This window comes from Carcharodon carcharias, chromosome 8 (genome assembly GCF_017639515.1).
Source record: "Carcharodon carcharias isolate sCarCar2 chromosome 8, sCarCar2.pri, whole genome shotgun sequence".
Taxonomy (NCBI): domain Eukaryota; kingdom Metazoa; phylum Chordata; class Chondrichthyes; order Lamniformes; family Lamnidae; genus Carcharodon; species Carcharodon carcharias.
In genome coordinates this window covers 127,603,461-127,625,256 of record NC_054474.1, presented here as the reverse complement: position 1 = coordinate 127,625,256, position 21,796 = coordinate 127,603,461, and the positions used below count along the sequence as shown (strand labels likewise).

Below are 21,796 nucleotides of genomic sequence, written 5' to 3'. Positions count from 1 at the left end.
GGGTTGCCTTATGAGGAAAGGTTGGACAGGCTGGGCTTGTTTCCACTGAAGTTTAGAAGAGTGAGGGTTGACTTAAAGTATACAAGATCCTGAACGGCCTTGATAAGGTGGATTCGAAAGGATGTTTCCTCTTGTGGGTGAGTCCAGAACTAGGGAGCACTGCTTTAAAATTAGGGGTCGCCCTTTTAGGGCAGAGATGAGGAGAAATTTTTTCCCTCAGAGGGTTGTGCGACTTTGGAATTCTCTGCCTCAGGTGGTGGTGGAGGCAGGGTCATTGAATATGTTTAAGGCAGAGGTAGATAGATTCTTGTTAGGCAAAGCAATCAAAGGTTATCGGGTTAGATGAGAATGTGGAAATCAAAACACAAGAAGATCAGCCATGATCTTATTGAATGGCAGAGCAGGTTCAAGGGGCCGAATGGTCTATTCCTGTTCATATTTCTTATGGTCTTATGAAACCAAAGGCCTGAATTTAAACCCAGACTTCGGGACTCTGATGTTGGGAGTAGGGCTGCCTTGGCAATTCTGCCTCAGGCAGCCTCCTAATTGGTTGCCTGTGAGCCCATCATCCAATTAAGGAGAGTGGGTGAGCACCCACTCCAAGGGCTGGCAGCTCTGAAGCCTCAGCAGCACCACCAGGAAAGGTGGAGGTTGCTATGACAGGCAGGAGATCTCAACTCCAATAGGTAAATAAACAAAAATGGAAAATTCAGGGGTCTGAAGATTAGACGGGGCATTCCCCTCCCCAACAGGAGGATCGTTAGGCCCATAGAGGCTTCCTTTCCAGAACTCCTGGAGCCAACAAAATACTGCCCCAAATCTATGCTGCATTTATTCTTCAAATTACCTGCCCAGCAGCTGAACTCTAAGATTGTCCATCCATAACAACCAACACCATCCAGCATGTATTCAGTATTGTGTCATGAAGTATAATGATATTTGTTATGATCCCATGGAGACCGATAACCGAGAGGAACCAAAATCACCCATTGACCCTAATGGAAGAAACTTATGGACAAGCTTTCACTTTTTATACATTTACATTACAATCAAGGCAAATTCAACATAAATTAAAAATGAACTAACAGTCAAATGGTAGTCACTGGAAACCATAAATTAACCTTTAAATAACTGATATAACAAAGATAGATCTCACGGATTTACTGGCAGTCCCCTTAGCACATATGACACCATGTTCAACCACCAAGTCCTTTACAACTCTGTCTTCCTCAGGTAGAGTTCTACTCCTTTTCTTCACACATAACATTGTCATCAAGTCCCCTCTGATAACAGCTTTACTCCATCCAAGTTCCAGGCATGTGGTCATCACCAAAAGGATGCACTTCTGCAGAATCTCCTTAGCTCGACTCATGACAATCTTCAAATTTCAATCTTTTTAGTTGTCTCGTACACACAGCTCTCTGCCTGCTTTGACTTCCTGCTGAAATGCATTCGCTAACAGCTGTGTGTGTGTTCCTTATGGATTCAAACAGCCTGCATTTCCTTAGCAACCTGAGGTCACATTCTGATTTCCCAAAAATCTGATATCACAGCCAGGAATACAAAGTTACCAACCTACTTTCCTAGAAACCTGAAGTTTTAGTTTCTCTTTCAGTTAGGGGAGGGTCTCATAAAAAGTACTGGCTTTGAAACCAAAGTCAGTGCACTCACCAGAACATTCAGCAAGCAGACAACAATATATGCACATTTCCCCACTGGTTGCTCAAATGCAGATTTCATCAAATATTAAGTGATTAGAAATGTTGATAGAAAAATAGGAATACACAAAGTGGAATATGTGTCAAGATTACAATATTGCTATGATTAAATAATAGAGCAGCTTTCCATCAGAATGTAATAGAGGGTATATTCCTTACTGTGGTGTTGGACTATGAAATACACAATTTTTAAAATCAGTTTCACCTGGCTTCATTCATAGATATTAATGTTGTGAAATGCTTCCATTAACTTGCCTGATCTTTGCAATCTTCCTCAGTCCTGCTTCAAGCCTAGAGCAAAGAATCATTATTTATATTGCAATGAACAGACAGTACATGGTTTCTGTTGATGTGTGCATCATACCAGTATGGGAAACCTTGCATTGGCTGCTTAGAAATCTCAAACGCTGTTATCTGGAATATGAAGCTGAACTGACAAGGGATTTGCCAATACTTGAGTCCTGCAGTCTTTTCTTGTGTTGTTTTTTTCAAATCTTACTATGGCAACTTTTAGTATCATAGTACACTGTAGCAAAAACATTGTGGGCTCTCATTTCCAGGAATGCATTAAATATAAGTTATTTCTGACTTGCAAACTAGAAATCATACATAACCACATGCAACAACCACTTTTGTTCAACAAACAAATGGTGAGCAGAGAGAGAAAGAAATCACTTCCTTGGATGAAAAATCTCTCACTTGGCACTGAAGTAAATATTTAATGGTGATTCATCATGCATAGTCACAGTCCCTATTTGTGGAAACTAATGATGGCTTTTCATGATTTCCCCCATCATCCTTTTGCAATATGGCAACTGTTTAACTCTGACTGATCTGCTGATTGAAATGAATGTTTCACCAATGTTTTTTGGGGGAGTGTGTGTGAAATTTTAGATCTCCTCTCCTACACTCTGCACTGCCAGAAGTGCTCTCTTTCAGATGAGACTCTCTCTCAGGTGTTACTTCAAGGAAGAGCAGGGAAGTTCTCCCTGATGTTCTGATCAATATTTATCCCTCAGCCAACATCACTAAAGCAGATTATCTGGTCATTTTCACGTTGCTGTTTGCCAATTGGTTGCCACATATCCTACACATGTCACAACAGTGGCTATACTTCAAAAGTATTTCATTGGCTGTAGAGTGCTTTCAGATAAACTGAGGTTATAAAAACATTATATTCATACAAGTCATTCACATACATTCTGTCAACTACTTTCTGTATCTTTACCACTGGGTCATCTAATACAACTTATTAAACTGTTTCTTTTATTACATTGAATTATAGCAGCATAACTCAGTGCTCTTTTTACTGAACTGCCATGGTGACACGCAGAGGCAATTAATGAATTTAAGGTTTTTGTTATATACTGGGAATAATAATTTAATGTATAGTGGAACCTCACTAGGAAATTAATTAAATCTAAGGCTGATCAATAGCGATGGGAGAAGCAGCTCTGACAGCTGGCTTTTCCCTCTGGTTACCATGGAGCTGTTGCTGGCACTGGCATAGAGTCAAGGCAGCAGGACTGTAAGACCAGCGAACGGAGTGGGCAGGCCAGTTAGCAATCAGGTGAGAGTAGTGACAGCAGGCAGCATATGGCCCAATGATCAGGCTAGCCATTTATTCGAAGTTCACAGGGAACAGACAGACAGCATCAGAGGTGGGAGCTATACTGCCGTTGAACTGAAGGCACTGATGAGGGCAGGGAGCCCCAGGAGCAGCACCCACACTGCTCAGCAAAAACAACTTGCAATGATATTGTGCCTTTTACAGAGTTCCCAAGGTGTTTCACAAGAGTACTATCAGATAAAATTTGGTGTGGAGCCACATAAGGAGATGTAAGGAGAGATGACCAACAGCTTTGTCAAAGAGGTAGATTTTAAGGAGTGTCTTACAAGAGGAGAGAGGTAGGGAGGTAAAGAGGTTTAGGGAAGGAATTCCAGAGCTTCGTGCCCAGGTAGCTGAAAGTGCGACTGCCAATGGTGGGGCAATGAAAATTGGGATGCACAAGAGGTCAGAATTGGTGAGAGCAGAGACCCAGGAAGACTATACAAACTGGATTGGAATTTAGAATGTTAATACCTGATTTGACCAAAGTTTTCAAGATATTAAGGGGAACGGATCAGGTGCATTGAACGAAAGCACTAGTGAGTGAGTCGAGAACTAGAGGGCATAGTCAAAAAGGTTAGAGCCAAATCTTTCAGAGGTGAAACCAGGAAAAACTCTTTCATGCAAAGGGTGCTGAACTTTGTTAGATGTTTAAAACAGAGATTGATAGACTTCTATTAGCCAAACGTATCAAGGGTTATGGGATGAAGGCAGGTATATTAAAATAGGTCAAAAGCAAAATACTGTGGATACTGGAAATCTGAAATAAAAACAAAAAATGCTGGAAAAACCTCAATGGATCAGGCAGCATCTGTGCGGAGAAACAGAGTTAACAGTTGTTCCAATGAAAGATCACCTCGGCTTGAAATGTTAACTCTGTTCTCTCCACAGATGCTGCCTAATCCGCTGAGGTTCTTACAGCATTTTTTGTATTTATTTTATAAAATATGGAGTTAGGTCACAGTTCAGCCGTAATCTCATTGAATGATGGAACAGGCTTGAGGGGCTAAATGGCCTATGTTAGAGGGCTGGAGTGGGGGTACTATCGAGGGATTTGAACACAAAGATGGGAATTTCAATACATTGCTTGAACCAGGAGCAATGTAAGCCAGTGACCACAAGAGTGATGAGTGAATGAGATTTGATGAGAGTTAGGATACTGGCAGCAGAGTTTTGGATGAGCTTAGGAATAGAGGGTTAAAGGTAGGAGTGCCAGCCAGGAACAAAAGGGAACATGAAAATATGGATATCAATGGGACCTAATGTGAGTACGATGGGCCTTATGAAACGCACCGTGATAAATGTTAAGTGCTGCTGTTGGAACTGACATAAAGGACTTTAGTGATGATCACAGCATGTTAGGTGGCAAAACATTATACTTACAGGCACATCATTAGAATGTTATAACCACTCCCCATTTTAAATCCATAATAAGTGCATAGATGCTGATGGAGCTGAGAGAGAGATTCAGAAACTTGCTGGGCAAAGACCTGAGCCTGCAACTACTTTGTGACAATTGGCAAAAAAACTGGGAATGGGAAATGATGAGAGAAGGGAGGGACCAAAAGTCATGACAATGAATAAAAATGGCCTTGTAAGTGAATTATATATAAATGCAAGTTAATGAACATTTGAATTAGTAAAAAGTATTTTTGCAAGTCATACCTAGTTTTAGATGTGTAAGTGATAAAATCTACAGAAGATTCATTCTAAGCTGTAATTAATCGCTGATCTCAGATTATACACTTGCATATAAAGAACAGCCAGTGCTATGTTCAAAAAGGCACAGAGGATCAAAAAAGTAACACCAGAAACACCAAGTTCAAGTAAACCAACTTAAATTGAACCCATCTCTATTGTTTAAAAGGGAGAAAAAAGTAGACTGAGTAACTACAGGCCAATAAGCCTCATCTCGGTTGTGGTAAATTATTGGAAAGTTCTGAGGAATAGTATAAATCTTCATTTAGAAAGACATGGATTAATCAAGGGGAGTCAGCATGCATCTCTTGAGCGGAGGTCACGTCTGATTTACTTGCTGAAAGGAATCAATGAGGAATAGCAGGAGGGTAGGGTCTTTGATATTGTCTACATGGACTTTAGCAAGGCTATCAACATGGGAGGCTGATCAAAAAGTAGCAGCGCATGCAATTCAAGGGAAGGTGGCAAGTTAGATCGAAAATGGTTCAGTGTTACAAAGCTAAGAGTAATGGTTGACGACCTTTGGAAATAGTAGGCTGTTTCCAGTGAAGTTCTGCATACTACTGCAGCAAGTAATTGTCTCTTGCTTTTTGTGGTATACATCAATGATTTACACTATCACACAGTCAAGATCTACCTGTATTATCTTAAATAAACAGAGGGCCCTTTAGTTCATTCAGTACTCCAAAAACAATTGCAATCATGGCAGTGAAACAGGCCAACATAATGCGGAGGAAATATTTGGATTGACAGTTGCCAGATTTACTTTGGTTGCTTGCAGAAGGACAGAGTGTAAAACTGAAAATCAGAAAAAGCTTCTCTAAAAAGAAATTAATCCACATTATAAATTATGTCCAGAATATTTCATTTTGTCTTAAGGGCTATGTTTGAAGGTTAGGCATGACACCTCTGCTATGAGCAGTTAAAAAAAATTGTGCACGAGATACCCCAACTTCCCTCCAAATAAATAATTTGATTGCAGCCTGCAGTAGAGATAGCAAAAGACAGTCATTCTGACATTTTATTCAATACTTTCCCAATTCCAATCCGCAGCAATTTTGGCACAATTAGTTAACGGGGTTTAAATCAATTTCTTATCTCTCTAACCTTAGGTCCTCACACAATGAATAATTCCACTCAGAAAAATACCACAGCACAAGCAAAATAAATGCTCGTTTACAATGGGTTTGCTTGAGATTATCTGTATTCCCTTAAACAATCCCTTATTGCAAAAACATAAAGATTTATGAATTCTTGTCTCAATCATAAATGTGTTCAGATCTATGAGTAAAATAGGTCAATTCAAGCGCATAAGATGATCAGGAGAAAAATGCCATAATTAAAACCTGATGCTCCTACTTTTCTCCTACAGCCTTTTACTCCATACGACAGCACACCTGATGTATGTTGACCATACACCTGCCTCTTTCATAAAACTCCCAAACAGATACTGGTTTTGGAATTCATCTGGTCAACTGGACACTTTCATCCTATTTCTCTTACCTCCTTCAAATTGACACTTGATCCCAGTAGAAGTCCAGCTGTTTCATTGGACATGGACAAGTTGTGAGTCAAGAAGTTCTGAAGTTCATCCCGATCCTTTACAACTGACCCAAGGGTGAACCCTAATAAGATACAAGAGCATAGCCAAAATAAATAAATCCAAAGCTTTAAGCTCTGAAAGTTGCTGCATATTTATATCAAATTCAAAATAAGAACCTTCTTCAGAAAACACAACACAAAGGAGGGACATCTTTAGTTGTACTACATTAATCTGCTCACCTCAATTAGCTATACAACTGACTGTCAAAGCCCTGCAAGTCACTCTTGGTATAAGTGAGTGACAATAGTCCTGATTACAAGGAGGCAGTGACTAAAATTACCTTCATTTGAGAGAACTAGCTTCTTCAACAGCCCCGAAGCTTTCACTTATACTTCAACAGCTGTGCTGAATAAACATTCTGAATATCACCATATTTGATGACCATTGTTGTAACACGTGGTGTTCTTCCCAACCATGTTCCTCCTAGACAATGGAGATCAAGCTACACTAATGTGAAGGACAAGCTAACACTAGAATAGAGAAGCTATTATTTACTGAACCCTTGGTAATAATGAAAACAACTTGCATTTACATAGTACCATTTTCAGCCTCCGAATGTCCTGCAGCTCTTCACAGTTACTGAATTACTTTTTGGAGTGTAATCACTGTAGTTATCTAAACAAATGTGGCAGACAGTTGGTGCACAGCGATGTTCCATAAAGAGCAGAGAGGTAAATGAAATCTGTTTCAGTGGAATGAGTTGAAGGATAAATGATTGTAACAAAACTGGAAAAACTCCTTTGCTGGTCTTCAAATGGTGCTCGGGGATTTTGTATGTCAACCTGAACAGGTAGATGGAGCCTCTGTTAAAAGTTTCATCTGAAAAGCAGCACCTCCAACAGTACAACACTCTCTCAGTACTGCACTGTAGGTAGATTACATTAAGGGCTCAATTCTTTAGGCTTGAACACCCGAGTTTCCAGTCCGAGATAAGTGTGCTATCATTGATATTTTATTGCTATCACTGGTATTTTATGACAATAAGACTTGTCAAACACTACTCTTGATACTTTGCATTACATGGTTTTTATTATTACTTGAGCACAAAGCCCAGGTGAATGATAAAAAGGCTTTTAGTTCAATGAAGGAAGGAAGGAAGCAATGCTAGGTTTGTTTTTGGAAAATGAAGCCAGGCAAATGGATTGTGTTATGGCAGCAGATCATCTTGCCAACAGTGACCACAGCATAATTTGGTTTAAATGAAGTTGTGGGAGAGAAAATATCATATGTAATGATGATGAACTGGGAAAGAGCTGAGCTCAGTGATTTTAAAAGAGAACAAGCACAGGTAGATTGAAAAATGTGATGGCATAATGGTATCGTCACTGGACTAGTAATCCGGAGAGCCAGGATAATGCCCTTGGGACCTAGGTTCAAATCCCGCCACGGCAGATGGTGAAATTTGAATTCAATTAAAATCTGTAATTTAAAAGTCTGATGATGACCATGAAACCATTGTCGATTGTTGTAAAAACTCATCTGGTTCACTAATGCTCTTTAAGGAAGGGGAAGGAAATCAGGCAACCTTACCTGGTCTGACCTACATGTGACTCCAGACCAACAGCAATGGGGTTGACTCTTAAGTTCCCTCTGAAAGGCCTAGCAAGCGACTCATTTGTGTCAAACTGCTATGAAGCCTAAAAGGAATGAAACTGGACAGACCTTCCGGCATCAACCTAGGCAACAGGAACAACAATGGCAAACCCAGCTCTGTTGACCCTGCAAAGTCTTCCTGACTAGGATCTGGAGGCTAGTGCCAAAGAGAGCTGTCTCACAGACTAATCAAGCAACAGCCTGCATAGTCATACTCACGGAATCATGCCTGACAGATAATGTCCCAGACACCACCATCGCCATCCCTGGGTATGACCCAGCAGAGGTGGCAGCACAGTGGTATACAGTCGGGAGTTGCCTGCAAGTCCTCAACATCAACTGCAGACCCCATGAAGTCTCATAGCATCAGGTCAAACATGGGCAAGAAAACATCCTGCTGATTACAATGTACTGCCCCTCAACCCTGCTCTCAACTGATAAATCAGTGCTCCTCCATGTTGAGCACCACTTGGAGGAATCACCAAGGGTCAAAAGAGCACAAAATGTACTCTGGGTAGGGCACTTCAATGTCCATCACCAAAAGTGGCTCGGTAGCACCTTTACTGACAAAGCTGGACATAGACTGAGAGTGCGGCAAGTGGTGAAGGAAGCAACAAGAAGAGAAAATGTACTTGACCTCATTCTCACCAACCTGCCTGCCGCAGATGCATCTTTCCACATCAGTATTGGTAGCAGTGACCAGTGCACAGTCCTTGTGGAGCCAAAGTCCCGCTTTCATATTAAGGATACCCCCCACCATTCTAAATGGGATAGATTTCAAACAGATTGAGCAACTCAAGACTGGGCATCCATGAGGCACTGTTGGCGATCAGCAGCAGCAGAATTGTACTCAACCACAATCTGTAACCTCATGGCCCATCATATCCTCCACTCCACCATTACCACCAAGCTAGGGGATCAACCCTGGTTCAATGAAGAGTGTAGGAGAACATGCCAGGAGTGGCACCTGGCATACCTAAAAATGAGGTGTCAACCTGATGAAGCTACAACATATGCTGTTTGGCATGCAAATAGGCCTAAGTGATAGACAGAGCTAAGCGATTGAGGAACCAACGGATCAGATCTAAGCTCTGCAGTCCTGTCACATCCAATCTTGAATGGTAGTAGACTATTAAACAACCTACTGGAGGAAGAGGCTCCGCAAATATCCCCACCCTCAATGATGGGGGAGCCCAGCACATCAGTGCAAAAGATAAGGCTGAAGCATTTACAACAATCTTCAGCCAGAAGTACCAAGCGGATGATCCATCTCGGCCTCCTCTGGAAGTCCCCAGCGTCACGGATGCCAGTCTTCAGCCAATTTGATTCACTCCAAATGATATCAAGAAATGGCTGAAGACACTGGATAGTGCAAAGGCTATGGGCCCTGACAACATTCCAGCCATAGTACTGAAAATTTGTGCTCCAGAATGTGCCATGCCCCTAGCCAAGTTGTTCCAGTACAGCTACAACACTGATATCTACCCAGCAATGTGGAAAATTGCCCAGGTATGTCCTGTACACAAAAATCAGTCCAACCTGGCCAATTACCGCCTCATCAATCTACTCTAGGTCATCATAATATGATGGAAGGGGATCATCAACAGTGCTATCAAGCGGCACTTGCCCAGCAATAACCTGCTCAGTGACGCTCAGTTTGGGTTCCGCCAGGGCAACTCAGCTCCTAACCTCATTACAGCCTCAGTTCAAACATGGACAAATAGGTTGAACTCCAGAGATGAGGTGAGAGTGACTGCCCTTGACACCAAGACAGCATTTGGCCAATTGTGGCATCAAGCAGCCCTTGCAAAATTTGAGTCAATGGGAATCAGGGGGAAAACTCTCCGCTGATTGGAGAGTTTACCTAGCACAAAGGAAGATGATTGTGATTGTTAGAGATCAATCGTCTCAGCTCCAGGACATCATTGCAGGAGTTCCTCAGGTAGTGTCCTAGGTCCAACCATCTTCACCTATTTCATCAATGACCTTCCTTTCATCATCAGGTCAGAAGTAGGGATATACACTGTTGATTGCACAATGTTCAGCACTATTCGCGACTCCTCCAATACTGAAGCAATCCACGTCCAAATGCAGCAACACCTGGACAATATCCAGGCTTGGGCTGACAAGTGACAAGTAACATTCACGCCACAAGAGAGAGAATCTAACCATTATCCCTTGATATTCAATGATATTACCACCACTGAATCCCCCACTATCAACATCCTGGGGGTGAACATTGACCAGAGGCTAAATGGAACTAGCCATTTATATATTGTGGCTACAATAGCAGGTCAGAAGCTAGGAATCCTGCAGCAAGTAACTCACCTCCTGACTCCCCAAAGCCTGTCCAGCATCTACAAGCCACAAGTCAGGAGTGTGATCGAATACTCTCCACTTGCCTGGATGAGTGCAGCTCAACACCACTCAAGAATTTCGACACCATCCTGGACAAAGCAGCCCACTTGATTGGCATCACACCTACAGACAATCATTCCCTCCACCACCGATGCACAGTAGCAGCAGTGTGTACCATCTACAAGATGCACTGCAGGAACTCACCAAGGCTCCTTCGACAGCACCTTCCAATCCCACAATCAATTCCATCTAGAAGGACAAGGGCGGAGATAGATGGGAACACCACCACCTTGAAGTTCCCCTCCAAGTCACTCATCATCGTGACTTGGAATTATATCGCTGTTCCTTTACTGTCGCTGGGTCAAAATCCTGGAACTGCCTTCCTAACAGCACTGTGGCTGTACCTACAACACATGGACTGCAGCAGTTCAAGAATACAGTCACCACCACCTTCTCAAGGGCAATAAAATGCTGACCTAGCCAGCAATGCCCCCAGCCTGTGTATGAATTTTTAAAAAAGTAATGCTCTAACTGAGCAATGGGGTACATCCAAGGAAGAGATTGCTCATGTATAAACTTGCAAATTCCTCTGACAGGAAAAGGTAGAGCAGCCAAAGCTAATTCACACTGGATGACAAGATAAATAATAGTTAAAACAGAAATGTCAGGAGGAAGGTTCAGTCAATACCCAGGAAGATTATGGAAGGTACAGGAGGGAATTGAAAAGGTGCTGGAAGATGATTCCATAAATAGTTTTAAAAGGGATTTGGACAGGTACTAGAAGATTAGATGAGGAGCACACAGAATTGCAGACAGAAAACAGGGTTGCGGGACTATGTGTGACAGCTCTTTCAAAAAGCCATCACAGGCACAACAGATCAAATAGCCTCTTTCTGAACTAAAAGCTTCTACAATTCTATGAAAGCATAACTGGCATAAGGAATGATAGCCTTGTGTACCGATATACAGTTTACATTTCTTCAGTATACACAGGTTCACTTCAATAGCTAAAATGAGAATCAGAAAACTGCACATTCATTTTCTTGGCCTTAATTATGACCCTCCATTCTCCAAACTGTTTCATGGAATAATCATAGCCACACCATTTGAATAATAAGATACAGTTCCCCTGCCCAGACATCTTTCTCCTTAATTGATGCAGCAGCGGAATGCAGGGTGAACATACCCGGTCATTTAACAAGGTCACAATCACTCCATTGCAGTACAATTGCTCAACAAATTTCCAGTACTCCAAGAAGCACCTAATTCAGGAAACATGACAGCAAAATACGCCACCAACTCTACCCAACTCAAGAAAAAAACCCATGCTATTATTGATCTGTTTTGTTGTTGCTAGCTGTGATGTGTACTGCTTGGACACCAGTCTTGTTGAAGTTTCAAATAAATCATTTTTAACAGTACTGTACTGTGCACATATTGACAGTAGAGGGTAAAGGTATGGAGATGACCCATACTAGATCTTTACATGTTGCTACCTCTCTCTAGACTGCCCTAGCTCTAGGTCATGTGTCTTCCTATATCACTATGTGGATGGTACTGTATTCAGTCCCATGTTAACCCTTTAGGTACCAGATCCTTCTACTACAATTATTCCTATGTCAGTGATAAGGATGCTGAAATATCAGTAGACACCTGTTAAGAAAGAGTAATATATCATCTCAGTGTTAGATAACATACACATATCCTCTACTCAGTCCACCTCCCCATGTCACACATCAACCATAGATAAGTAATTTGTTCCCTAGCCTTCAGTAGAAAGGACACAGAATCAATCTAGGATGATATTCTCTCTCTCTCTCTTTTGGGCAATCATCCAGTCCTTATTCTTCCCAAACACTTATTCCATATAATTATATAAGATATACACACAGAAACAGGCCATTCAGCCCAACCTGTCCATGCCAGTGTTTATGCTCCACTCAAGCCTCCTCTCATTCTTCATCATCCAACTCTATCAGCATCAGCCTCTATTCCCTCCTCCTTCATATGCCTATACAGCTTACCCTTAACTGTATCTACACAATTCGCCTCAACCATTCTCTCTGCTAGTGAATTCCACATTCTCATTACTCTCTGGGTAAGTTACTTTTGAATTTCCTATACGATTTCCTGGAGGCTATCTTATATTGTCAGCCTCTCACTTTGCTCTTCCCCACAAGTGGAAACATTTGCTCTGGGTCTACAAAATCAAAATCTTTCAGAATTCTAAAGGCTTCCAATGGGTCACTTCAAGAGAAAAGAGACCTAGCCTGCATATCCTTTCTTAATGGGTATATCCTCAAATTTCCACTATCAGTGTGGCTTGTAGATGGTGCACAATGCTGCCACTGTGTGTCCGTGCTGGAAAAAAGGCATTTTTCAAAGCTTTTTGTCTCACGCTCATCAGGACAATTGCAAGAACACCAATGTCAGGGGAAGCAACAGCTTTATATTGTATGAGAAGACAATTCAGATTGGTTGGCAAGCGAACTCTGATTGGTAGAGGTGTTGCCATGAGGGATGCACCAATTAATGGTGACTGACAGTTAACTGCCAAGCATTGTTTGAAATTTAAACCAGGCAACTTGACTGATTGGTTAGGGCATTGCCCTGAGGAATGAACCAGTGAATGGCTATCAGTTATTTTATTTAGCTAAAACAGATGCAATGTGTGTACACCTTTCAGTCTGCAAAGAGCAGGGCCCTGCGTATTAATATATGTAGCTTCCAGCACACGCAAATGCACCACAATGCAAGCGCGACTGACAATCTTAAATTGGCTGTCAGTGTAATTTTTAGCACACGAGGATTATTTAGCAAATGTTGTCCAATCGCGGAATCACTTCCAATGCTGGACACTGTGTCTTGAGTTTTGCAAGCTCAGGGTGGTTAGGTACGGTCTGTACCTTGCCCGTTTCAAACAGTGGAAGGGGCATGCAGTTTGATATGAGCTGCCTGTCTTTGGGCTTACGTACCTAGCATCACTATGGCACTGAAATTCATAAAACAAATTACTTATTTGTGTGAAAGGCAGAACATCTTTTTGGCTTGATGGCAGCATCCTGTTAGTGCTTAGTAGCAGCATGAAACAGCTAGCTTCAACCGTTGCTCAAATTTTTGAGATACCTTGCCCTTCCAGGGTAACCTCAGGTAGACTGGGCACTTTTTAGGGCTGAAAGTGATGGCCTTAGGCCCATTCATGAGTTTACACAATATACAGCATGAAATTATGTGATCAGAGTAGCCATTATCCTGCAAGATGCCTTTGATGTGCCATATTTCAGCATCAAGCTTGCATGGTGAGCAAATGGCTCGGGCCCTATTTACGAGGTTGCTGATTAGATCAATCTTATAGTGCAAGAAACTGTAAGAAGATCAAAGCGTGTATTTAACAGTGTATGGAGGCTTGTGATAGACCAAGGTAGAGAACCCCTGGCAGATTTCTCAACTAGTATGTCAAGGAAAGCAAGTTCATTTGACTGCTCTATTTCAAAGGTGAGTTTGAGCGCATGTTTGTGGATGGGGTGCCCAATCAAGCAAAACATTCCATTACACTCCTGACTTGTGTCTTGTAGATGGTGGGCAAGCTTGGTGACTCAGGAGGTGAGTTATTTGCCGCAGGATTCCTAGCCTCTGACCTGCTCTTATAGCCACAGTATTTATATGGCTAGTCCAGTTCAATTTCTGGTCAATGGTAGCCCCAGGATATTAATAGTGGGGTGTTCAGTGATGGTATTGCCATTGAATTTCAAGGGGTGATGATTAGATTCTCACTTGTTGCAGATGGTCATTGCCTGGCACTTGTTTGGCATGAATGTTACTTGCCAATTGTCAGCCCAAGCCTGGATATTGTCCAAGTCTTCCTGCATTTGGACATGGACTGCTTCAGTATCTGAGGAGTCGCAAATGGTGTTGTTGCATTTGGACATGGACTGTTGTTATTCTTTGCTGTTATTTCTTAAAAAGGATGAGGTCGAATGCATCATCAGGTGTAGGAGGAGTCATACAAACCAAAAGGTCCCAGGTTCAACCCTCACTCAGTGATAGCTTTACCGATGTCAGCTCAGGCAGCAGCTGAAATACCGCCCTGATATTGGCCTTAATACCAAGACTCAGGAGCAGGAAAGAGAAAGAAATCAGCCGGACTCTGGCTTGATCGCTGTCCAGTGACCACTATGAATAGATAGTTGAGGGAAGATGGATAACGGCAGTATGGGACTGTGCTGTCTAGTTTTCCATGTGGGCAAGGGGTGCTTAGCAATTTGCCAGAGGGCATTGGACAACAGTACGGCTAAATTAAACAAAGTTTCCAGTACAAAGCAAAGAGAGCTCAAAGTATCTTAGCTTTACCCAGAGAGCAGTTACAATGCGGAATTCGTGACCACATGGAATGAAGTTGAACAACATGGATGCATTTAAGGGGGTGCTAGTTAAATACGCAAGGGAGAAAGGAACAGAAGCATGTGCCAATAGAAACCGATAATCCAGGGTGGGGGGTGGTTTGTGTGGAGCTAAAAACACTGGCATGTGCCAGTAGGGCCGAATGGCCTGTTTCTGTGCTGTAAATTCTATGTAACTTAATGCAAAGCAAAGAAGAGCTGTTGTTTCATGTTGATTATGAAAGACTCTTGCCCACACAAACACTACAGACAGTACTTACTAGTGCATCTCCGCTGGCCTGAAGTTCTTGAATGTATTCCATCAATAACCCTCATATGTCATAACTCAATAGGATTCCACAAGGTCAGTTAACATCTTTACATATTAAGCCCGAACTGATTAGTCATCGCACCAAGAGTCCCTTGAAGGAAAGGAACTATTTCCTAAACCATTATTACAAGGCTGAGTACAACAGCAGCATTTTTGTACCGCAGTGGAGCAGAGATTGATCCAAACAGTTCGAAAGGTTCTCTTACTGCATCTGTGTCTTCCAGGTATTGTTACTGGCACATGTGGGCATGAATCAGAAAGTCAAAAAGGCAACTTACTGTGGGACTGGAGTCATTGGTAGGCCAGACTGACTAAGGATGCTAGATTTCCTTCCCTAAAGGACATTAAATGGGGTTTTACAACAATCAATCATATGTCATGGTCTCTGTTACTGAGACTACCTTTCAGATCCAATTTTATTAATTGAATTTAAATTCCACCAGATACCAGGATGGGATTTGAACCAGTGTCCTCAAAGTATTAGCCGTGCTTCAGGATTACTAGTCCAGTGACATGATCACTACACCACCATTTCCCCCTTCATACTATCACTCTTTTTCCCTGCTCCCCACCCATTGTTTTGACGTCACAGTGCTGCCTGTTTTTCAACTCCCACGAAGGCAGGAGTCACACAACTGCTACTTATGGTGGCTGTTGGCATCTTGGCGATCGCACAGCAACAGAAAAATCTCATTCATGTGAAATAGCAGCTTTCAATAAATATGAAGACCACCACCATGAAATTCATAACTTCTACCAGAAATAAATGAATTTAAAACTTACTCTTGCTTATTAGAATCTGTCAAGATATAAATCCTGCTCCCAATACCTGTGAAACTCAAAGTCATAGGGCTTCCACTTTCTTCTTCTCCAGGTAGCATCCTTGATTATTCGAAGGTCGCTGAACCACAGCTTATGCCGATGATTTTACCACATGACAGGAAAAGGAGGTAGGCCCGAAGTCTACCTTAGCCAGAATGGGGATTGAACCCACAGCATTGGCATTATTCTGAACCACATGCTAGCCAGCTAGCCAACTGAGTTAGCCAGCCCCCCGATACTTCCAGTGTATCTGCCTTTTAAGTGTATCTGTCTTCAGGACTTCAACTTGCTGAAACAAGCCCTTGGATGCCAGGGATATTCTCAGAAGTGGCCACAAGAACCATTTTGCTTAGCTACTTTGTGCCAGTTTAGTTCAGTGTTGGTACTTTCAACCTCAGTCAAGCAATTATGGATTCAAACCCTCACTCCTGGACATCATCATGTAATCTAGATTGCTTCAATAGTCCCATTGAGGCAGTGCTGCATTGTAGATGGCGGCATCTTTTGGATGACACATTACATCAAGGTGCTCGGCACATCTGTACCAAATAGTTGTAAAACTCAAAAGGCAATTTTTCTAATGATAGCAGGTGTCCTGGTCAACATTCATCCCTTAACCAAAACCACCAAAATGTTTGAACTGAGAATGGATTGTAGTATGGGAATTTGCTCTGCAAAGATTGCCTGCCATTTTCACTTACAAAACAACAGCATCTGCAATTCATAAGTACTTCATCATGAAACACTTTGAAATGCCCTGAGAATGTGCAAGATGCTATATGAATGCAAGCTCCTTCTTCCCTTCAGTTCCTAAGACACTGACTTATGCTGGGGCACAGTTACCTTGGCTACTTTGGGTTTGTTACATGAATCTGTGCAGGAACAAAGAACCAAGTGTTGAGAAGTGCTGATGCTGACAGCTCTTTTCAATGAGGGAGCGGAAGGGAAGAAATGTATTGGGGACAGAGAGATCACAACAGTTTTGTCTTCTAGAGCAGACATAAACATCCCATGGCACTATTTGAAAAAGAGGTGAGGAGTTTTTATGATGTCCTGGTCAACGTGGGACCAAAGGAAGATAGGAAATAGGAGAAGGCCATTCAGCTCCTCAAGCTTACTCCGCTAATCAATTAGATCATGACTGATTTCTATCTCATTGCCATTTTCCTGCACTCTCCCTGTTAGGGGGGAAATTAAATATATTAAAAGAAAACACAGTAAGAATTTGCTAATCATACTTAAATCTCCAAGCAGTCATTACTGCTAAACATATTAACAGTTGAGCATTACCAGGTGAACACTGCACAGCCTTGAGAGCCAGGCTGGAGATAAAGTATGACATAAATTAGATTAAATGCGCTCCTCTCTCAGATAGGGAAGGGAAAAAATGGTTTTAGTGTAGATATGGGAAGATGAACAATGGACAAAGAGGGGGCTTTGATGAAACATAAACAGTCCTGAGTTATAAAAACCAAGGACCATGTGTGTGTGTTTTAGCTCTTATTGGATAGTATAATAATGTATACATGCTTTATAGTAATTAGAAAGTAAAATCACCTGCTTATGTACTTGGTAGGATAAAGTTAGTATGGAACCAGTATGTCGGTTACCAATTGGATATATTCAAATGTACTCAAATGTATTATGATAAGAAAAAGTATAACAGTAATGAAATGTAATCAATCTGGGAGTAGGGTCTCCATTCTTAGGAATGGTTGTGGCTCCCTGGCATATGCCTGAATAAAACTGGTTAAAAGGGGGCCTGAGTCTCGTGTGGTCATTGCAGGATCGGAGAGTGTAAGAGCTCCTCTTTAATCCCCATATCCCGTAATATTTTTAATATCTAAAAATATTTCAATCTCGGTCTTAAATATACTCAATGACTGAGCTTCCACAGCCCTCTGGGTAGAGAATTCAAAAGATTCACCACCCTCTGAGTGAAGAAATACTCCCTTCATCTCAGTCCTAAATGGCTTACTTCTTATCTGACACCCCAGCCAAGGGAAACATTCTTCCTGCATCTACCCTGTTGAGCCCGGAAAGAATTTTGTATGCTTCAATGAGATCACTTCTCATTCTTCTAAACGTCAGAGAATATAGGCCCAGTCTCCTCATAGGACAATCCTGCCATCCCAGGGATCAGTCTAGCGAACCTTTGTTGCACTCTGTCTATGGCAAGTGTATCCATCCTTAGGTAAGGAAACCAAACTGTACACAATACTCCAGGTGTCACCAAGGCGCTATACAATTGCAGCAAGACTTCTTTATTCCTGTATTCAAGTTGTCCTGCAATAAAGGCCAACATACTATTTGCATCCAAATCATTGAGATAGAGTGTGAATAGCTGGGGCCCAATCACTGATCCTTGCAGTACCCCACTAGTCACAGCCTGCCAACCTGAAAGTGACCTGTTTATTCTTACTCTCTGTTTTCTGTCTGTTAACCGATTCTCAATACATGCCAGTATATTACCCCCTATTCCACAAGCTCTAATTTTATTTCCTAACTTCCTGTGTGGAACCTTATCGAAAGCCTTCTGAATATCCATATACACCACATCCACTGGTCTCCCCTTACCTACTCTGCTAGTTACATCCTCAAAAAACTCTAACAGGTTTGTCAAAATGATATTCCTTTCATAAATCCATGTTGACTCTGCCCCATCCTACTATTATTTTCTAAGTGTTCAGTTATCACATGCTTTAGAACAGATTCTAGCATTCTCCCTCCTGATGTCTATCTTAAAGGTCTAGTTCCCTGTTTCTCTTTACCTCCTTTCTTAACAGTGGGGTTACATTTGCTACCTTCCAATCTGCAGGAACCGTTCCAAAACCTATAGAATTTTGGAAGATGACCATCAACCATCCACTATCTCTATAGCCACCACTTTCAACATTCTGGGATGCAGATCATTTGATACAAGGGATTTATCAACTTTCAGTCCCATTAAGTTCTCCAGTACTACATGTTTACTGATTCAAATTTCTTTCAGTTCCTCATTCTCACTAGTCCCTTGATTCTCTAGTATTCCTGCAGGTTTTTTGCATCTTCCTCTGTGAAAACAGACAAAAAGTATTTGTTTAGTTTCTCTGCCATTTCCTTATTCCCCATTATAGATTCTCCTGTCTCTGCCTATAAAGGGCCCACATTTGTCTTTGCTTATCTTCACCTTTTTACATACCAATATAAGCTTTTACAGTCTGTTTTTATGTTTCTCACTAGTTTACTTTCATATTCTATTTTGTCTTTCTTTATCAGTTTCTTGGACCTCCTTTGCTGAATTCTAAAAGGCTCCCAATTCTCAGGCTTATTATGTTGTGGCAACTTTATAAACTTCTTCCTTTGATCTAATACAGTCTTTAACTAATTTTGTTGACCTTGTTATCAATACTTATCCCTCAAATCACATCACTAAAAACTGTTATGAATCACATGGCTATTTGTGGGAGCTTACTGTGCACAAACTGGCTGCCATATTTCCTTACACTATAACAGGCAGAACTTCAAAAAGTACTTCATTGGCTATGGAGTCATTTAGGACATTCTGAGGCTTTAAAAGGTACCATAAAAATAAAAAAATCTTTCTTTGCTAATCAGTATTTCCTGATTTCATCCTTCTCTCAAACGCATTGCAATCATGGTCTTGTTTTATGACGGCCTTTGATCCTTCACTTAGGCATCTCAAATAATAAATAGACAGAGCAGGGAATGAAGGAGAGTTGAATGGAAAGAACATGGTCAAACTTAGTCATTAGTTTACTGCTCATCTAGATCTGCTTGAATAAACAAAGGTCTATTTCCAGCATTTATTTTCTTTTTAAATTTTCAGTATTCACATTCCAAATGGATTCAAAAGAGTTCCTATCTATTTCTGGGTATGAAGAGGAGTCCAGGAGGTAGTATGATGGAATGAAAGTTCTCGACAACTATATTAATGAAAAGGGTGATTCCAAGAATAATTAGTACCTGTTACAATTGGAGGCAAACCCAGACTTCTATCTGCACACATTACAAATGACAGTTTCCACAGGCAAACTGTCTTCCCCAAGACCTAAAACTCATAATTTACAGCACGCAGTGAACAGAAATAAAAAGTTAAAAATATATCCTGTAGCAATTGGGCACATATTGAAATCCGTTAGGCATACCAATCTAACCCTGCGATCTTTGTTAAGTGGAAAACATGAAGATTTCAGATTAATAGAACAAATTCCATTACAAAAATTAAATATAAGCTGAAGTAATTTAAACAAAACAACAGCTTGTTGTTGTTTATAGCACTTTTGAATGCAGAGAAATATCACAAGGTGCTTCATCAAATATAATGAAAAAACTGGAAGCCGAGCTGAAGGAGATATTAGCAGAGATGAACAAAAGCTATATCAAGAGGTAGATTTTAAAAATGGTCTTAAAGTATGGAGGTGGAGAGGCAAAGTGGTTTAGGGAGGGGATTCCAGAACCTTAGATTAAGGATCTGTATTGCTTTTTGTGGACATGACATACCTGAGCCTTTTCCCACTTTGTCAGGTAAATGCCAACATTTTACTGGAACCAGTACTGGAACAGTTTGACTATGGTTGCAGGTAGCTCTGGAGCTCAAGTCTTCAGTACTACTTCCAGGATTTTGTCTGGGCCCGTAGCCATTGTTTTATCCAGAGCTTTCAGCCATTTCTTAAGATCACATATAAATCTAATTGGTAGAAGACTGGCAACTGTGATATTGGGGACCTCAAGAGGAGACTGAGGCACTTTTGGCTGAAGATGGTTGCAAATGTTTCAGCCTTGTCTTTTGCACTAATGCGCTGAGCTCCCCATCATTGAGGAGGGGGATATTTGTGGAGACTCTGCCTCCCATTAGTTGTTTAATTATCTATCAACATTCAAGACTGGGTGTGGCATGGCTGCAAAGCTTTGATCTGATTCATTTGCTGTGGCATCACTTAGCTCTGTGTATAGCATGCTGTTTCGCTCTTTAACACGTGTGTAATTCTGTTGTAGCTTCAGCAGGTGGCACCTCATTATTAGGTATGCCTGTTGCTACTACTAACATGCTCTCCTAAACTCCTCATTGAACTAGCGTTAGTCCCTTGGCTTAACAGCAATGGTAAAGTGAGAGGTATGCTGGGTCACAAGGGTACAAATTGTGGTTGAATACAATTCAATGATGGCTCACAGTGTCTCACAGATACCCAGTTTTTAGCTAGTAGACCTGTTCTGAATCTATTCCAGTTAACATGGCAGTAGTGCCACAGCACACAATGGAGGGTGATCTCAATGTAAAAATGGGATGTTGTCTCCACAAGGGCTGTGCAGTGGTCACTTGTTCAAATACTGTCACAGACAAATGCACCTATGACAGATAGATCAGTGACAATGAGGTCAAGTAGTTTTTCCTTTAAACTGTTTCTCTCACTGACTGCCGCAGACTGGCAGCTATGTCCATCAGGACTCGGCCAGCTTGGTCACTAGTGGTGCCATCGAGCCACACTTTGTGATGGAAATTGAAGTGCTCCATCCAGAGTACATTCTGTGCCCATACTACCCTCAATGCTTCCTCCAAGATGAGATGAATCAATTCCTTTTGTGCTGTAAGATTCTATGCTTCAATTGTATTTTAACATTTTTTTAAATCAAGCAATTCGTATAATTACCATAAAGTTAGCTTGGGGGAATTAGAGTATGAAG

At 41.4% G+C, this 21,796-nt stretch overlaps 1 protein-coding gene across 10 annotated transcripts in view; it reads right to left on the bottom strand.

The window, feature by feature from the left end:
* The window catches only part of abca2 (ATP-binding cassette, sub-family A (ABC1), member 2), a 592,304-nt gene that overhangs the window by 344,878 nt on the left and 225,630 nt on the right, over window positions 1-21,796 (bottom strand). For all 10 annotated transcript variants that reach the window (XR_005943747.1, XM_041193236.1, XM_041193243.1 and 7 more), the window contains one exon: window positions 6,529-6,650. Coding sequence is in view for 9 of the 10 variants with exons in the window: in XM_041193236.1 (XP_041049170.1) it covers window positions 6,529-6,650 (122 nt within the window). In the remaining variant the exon portion in view is untranslated. The remainder of the gene's footprint in view (window positions 1-6,528; window positions 6,651-21,796) is intronic.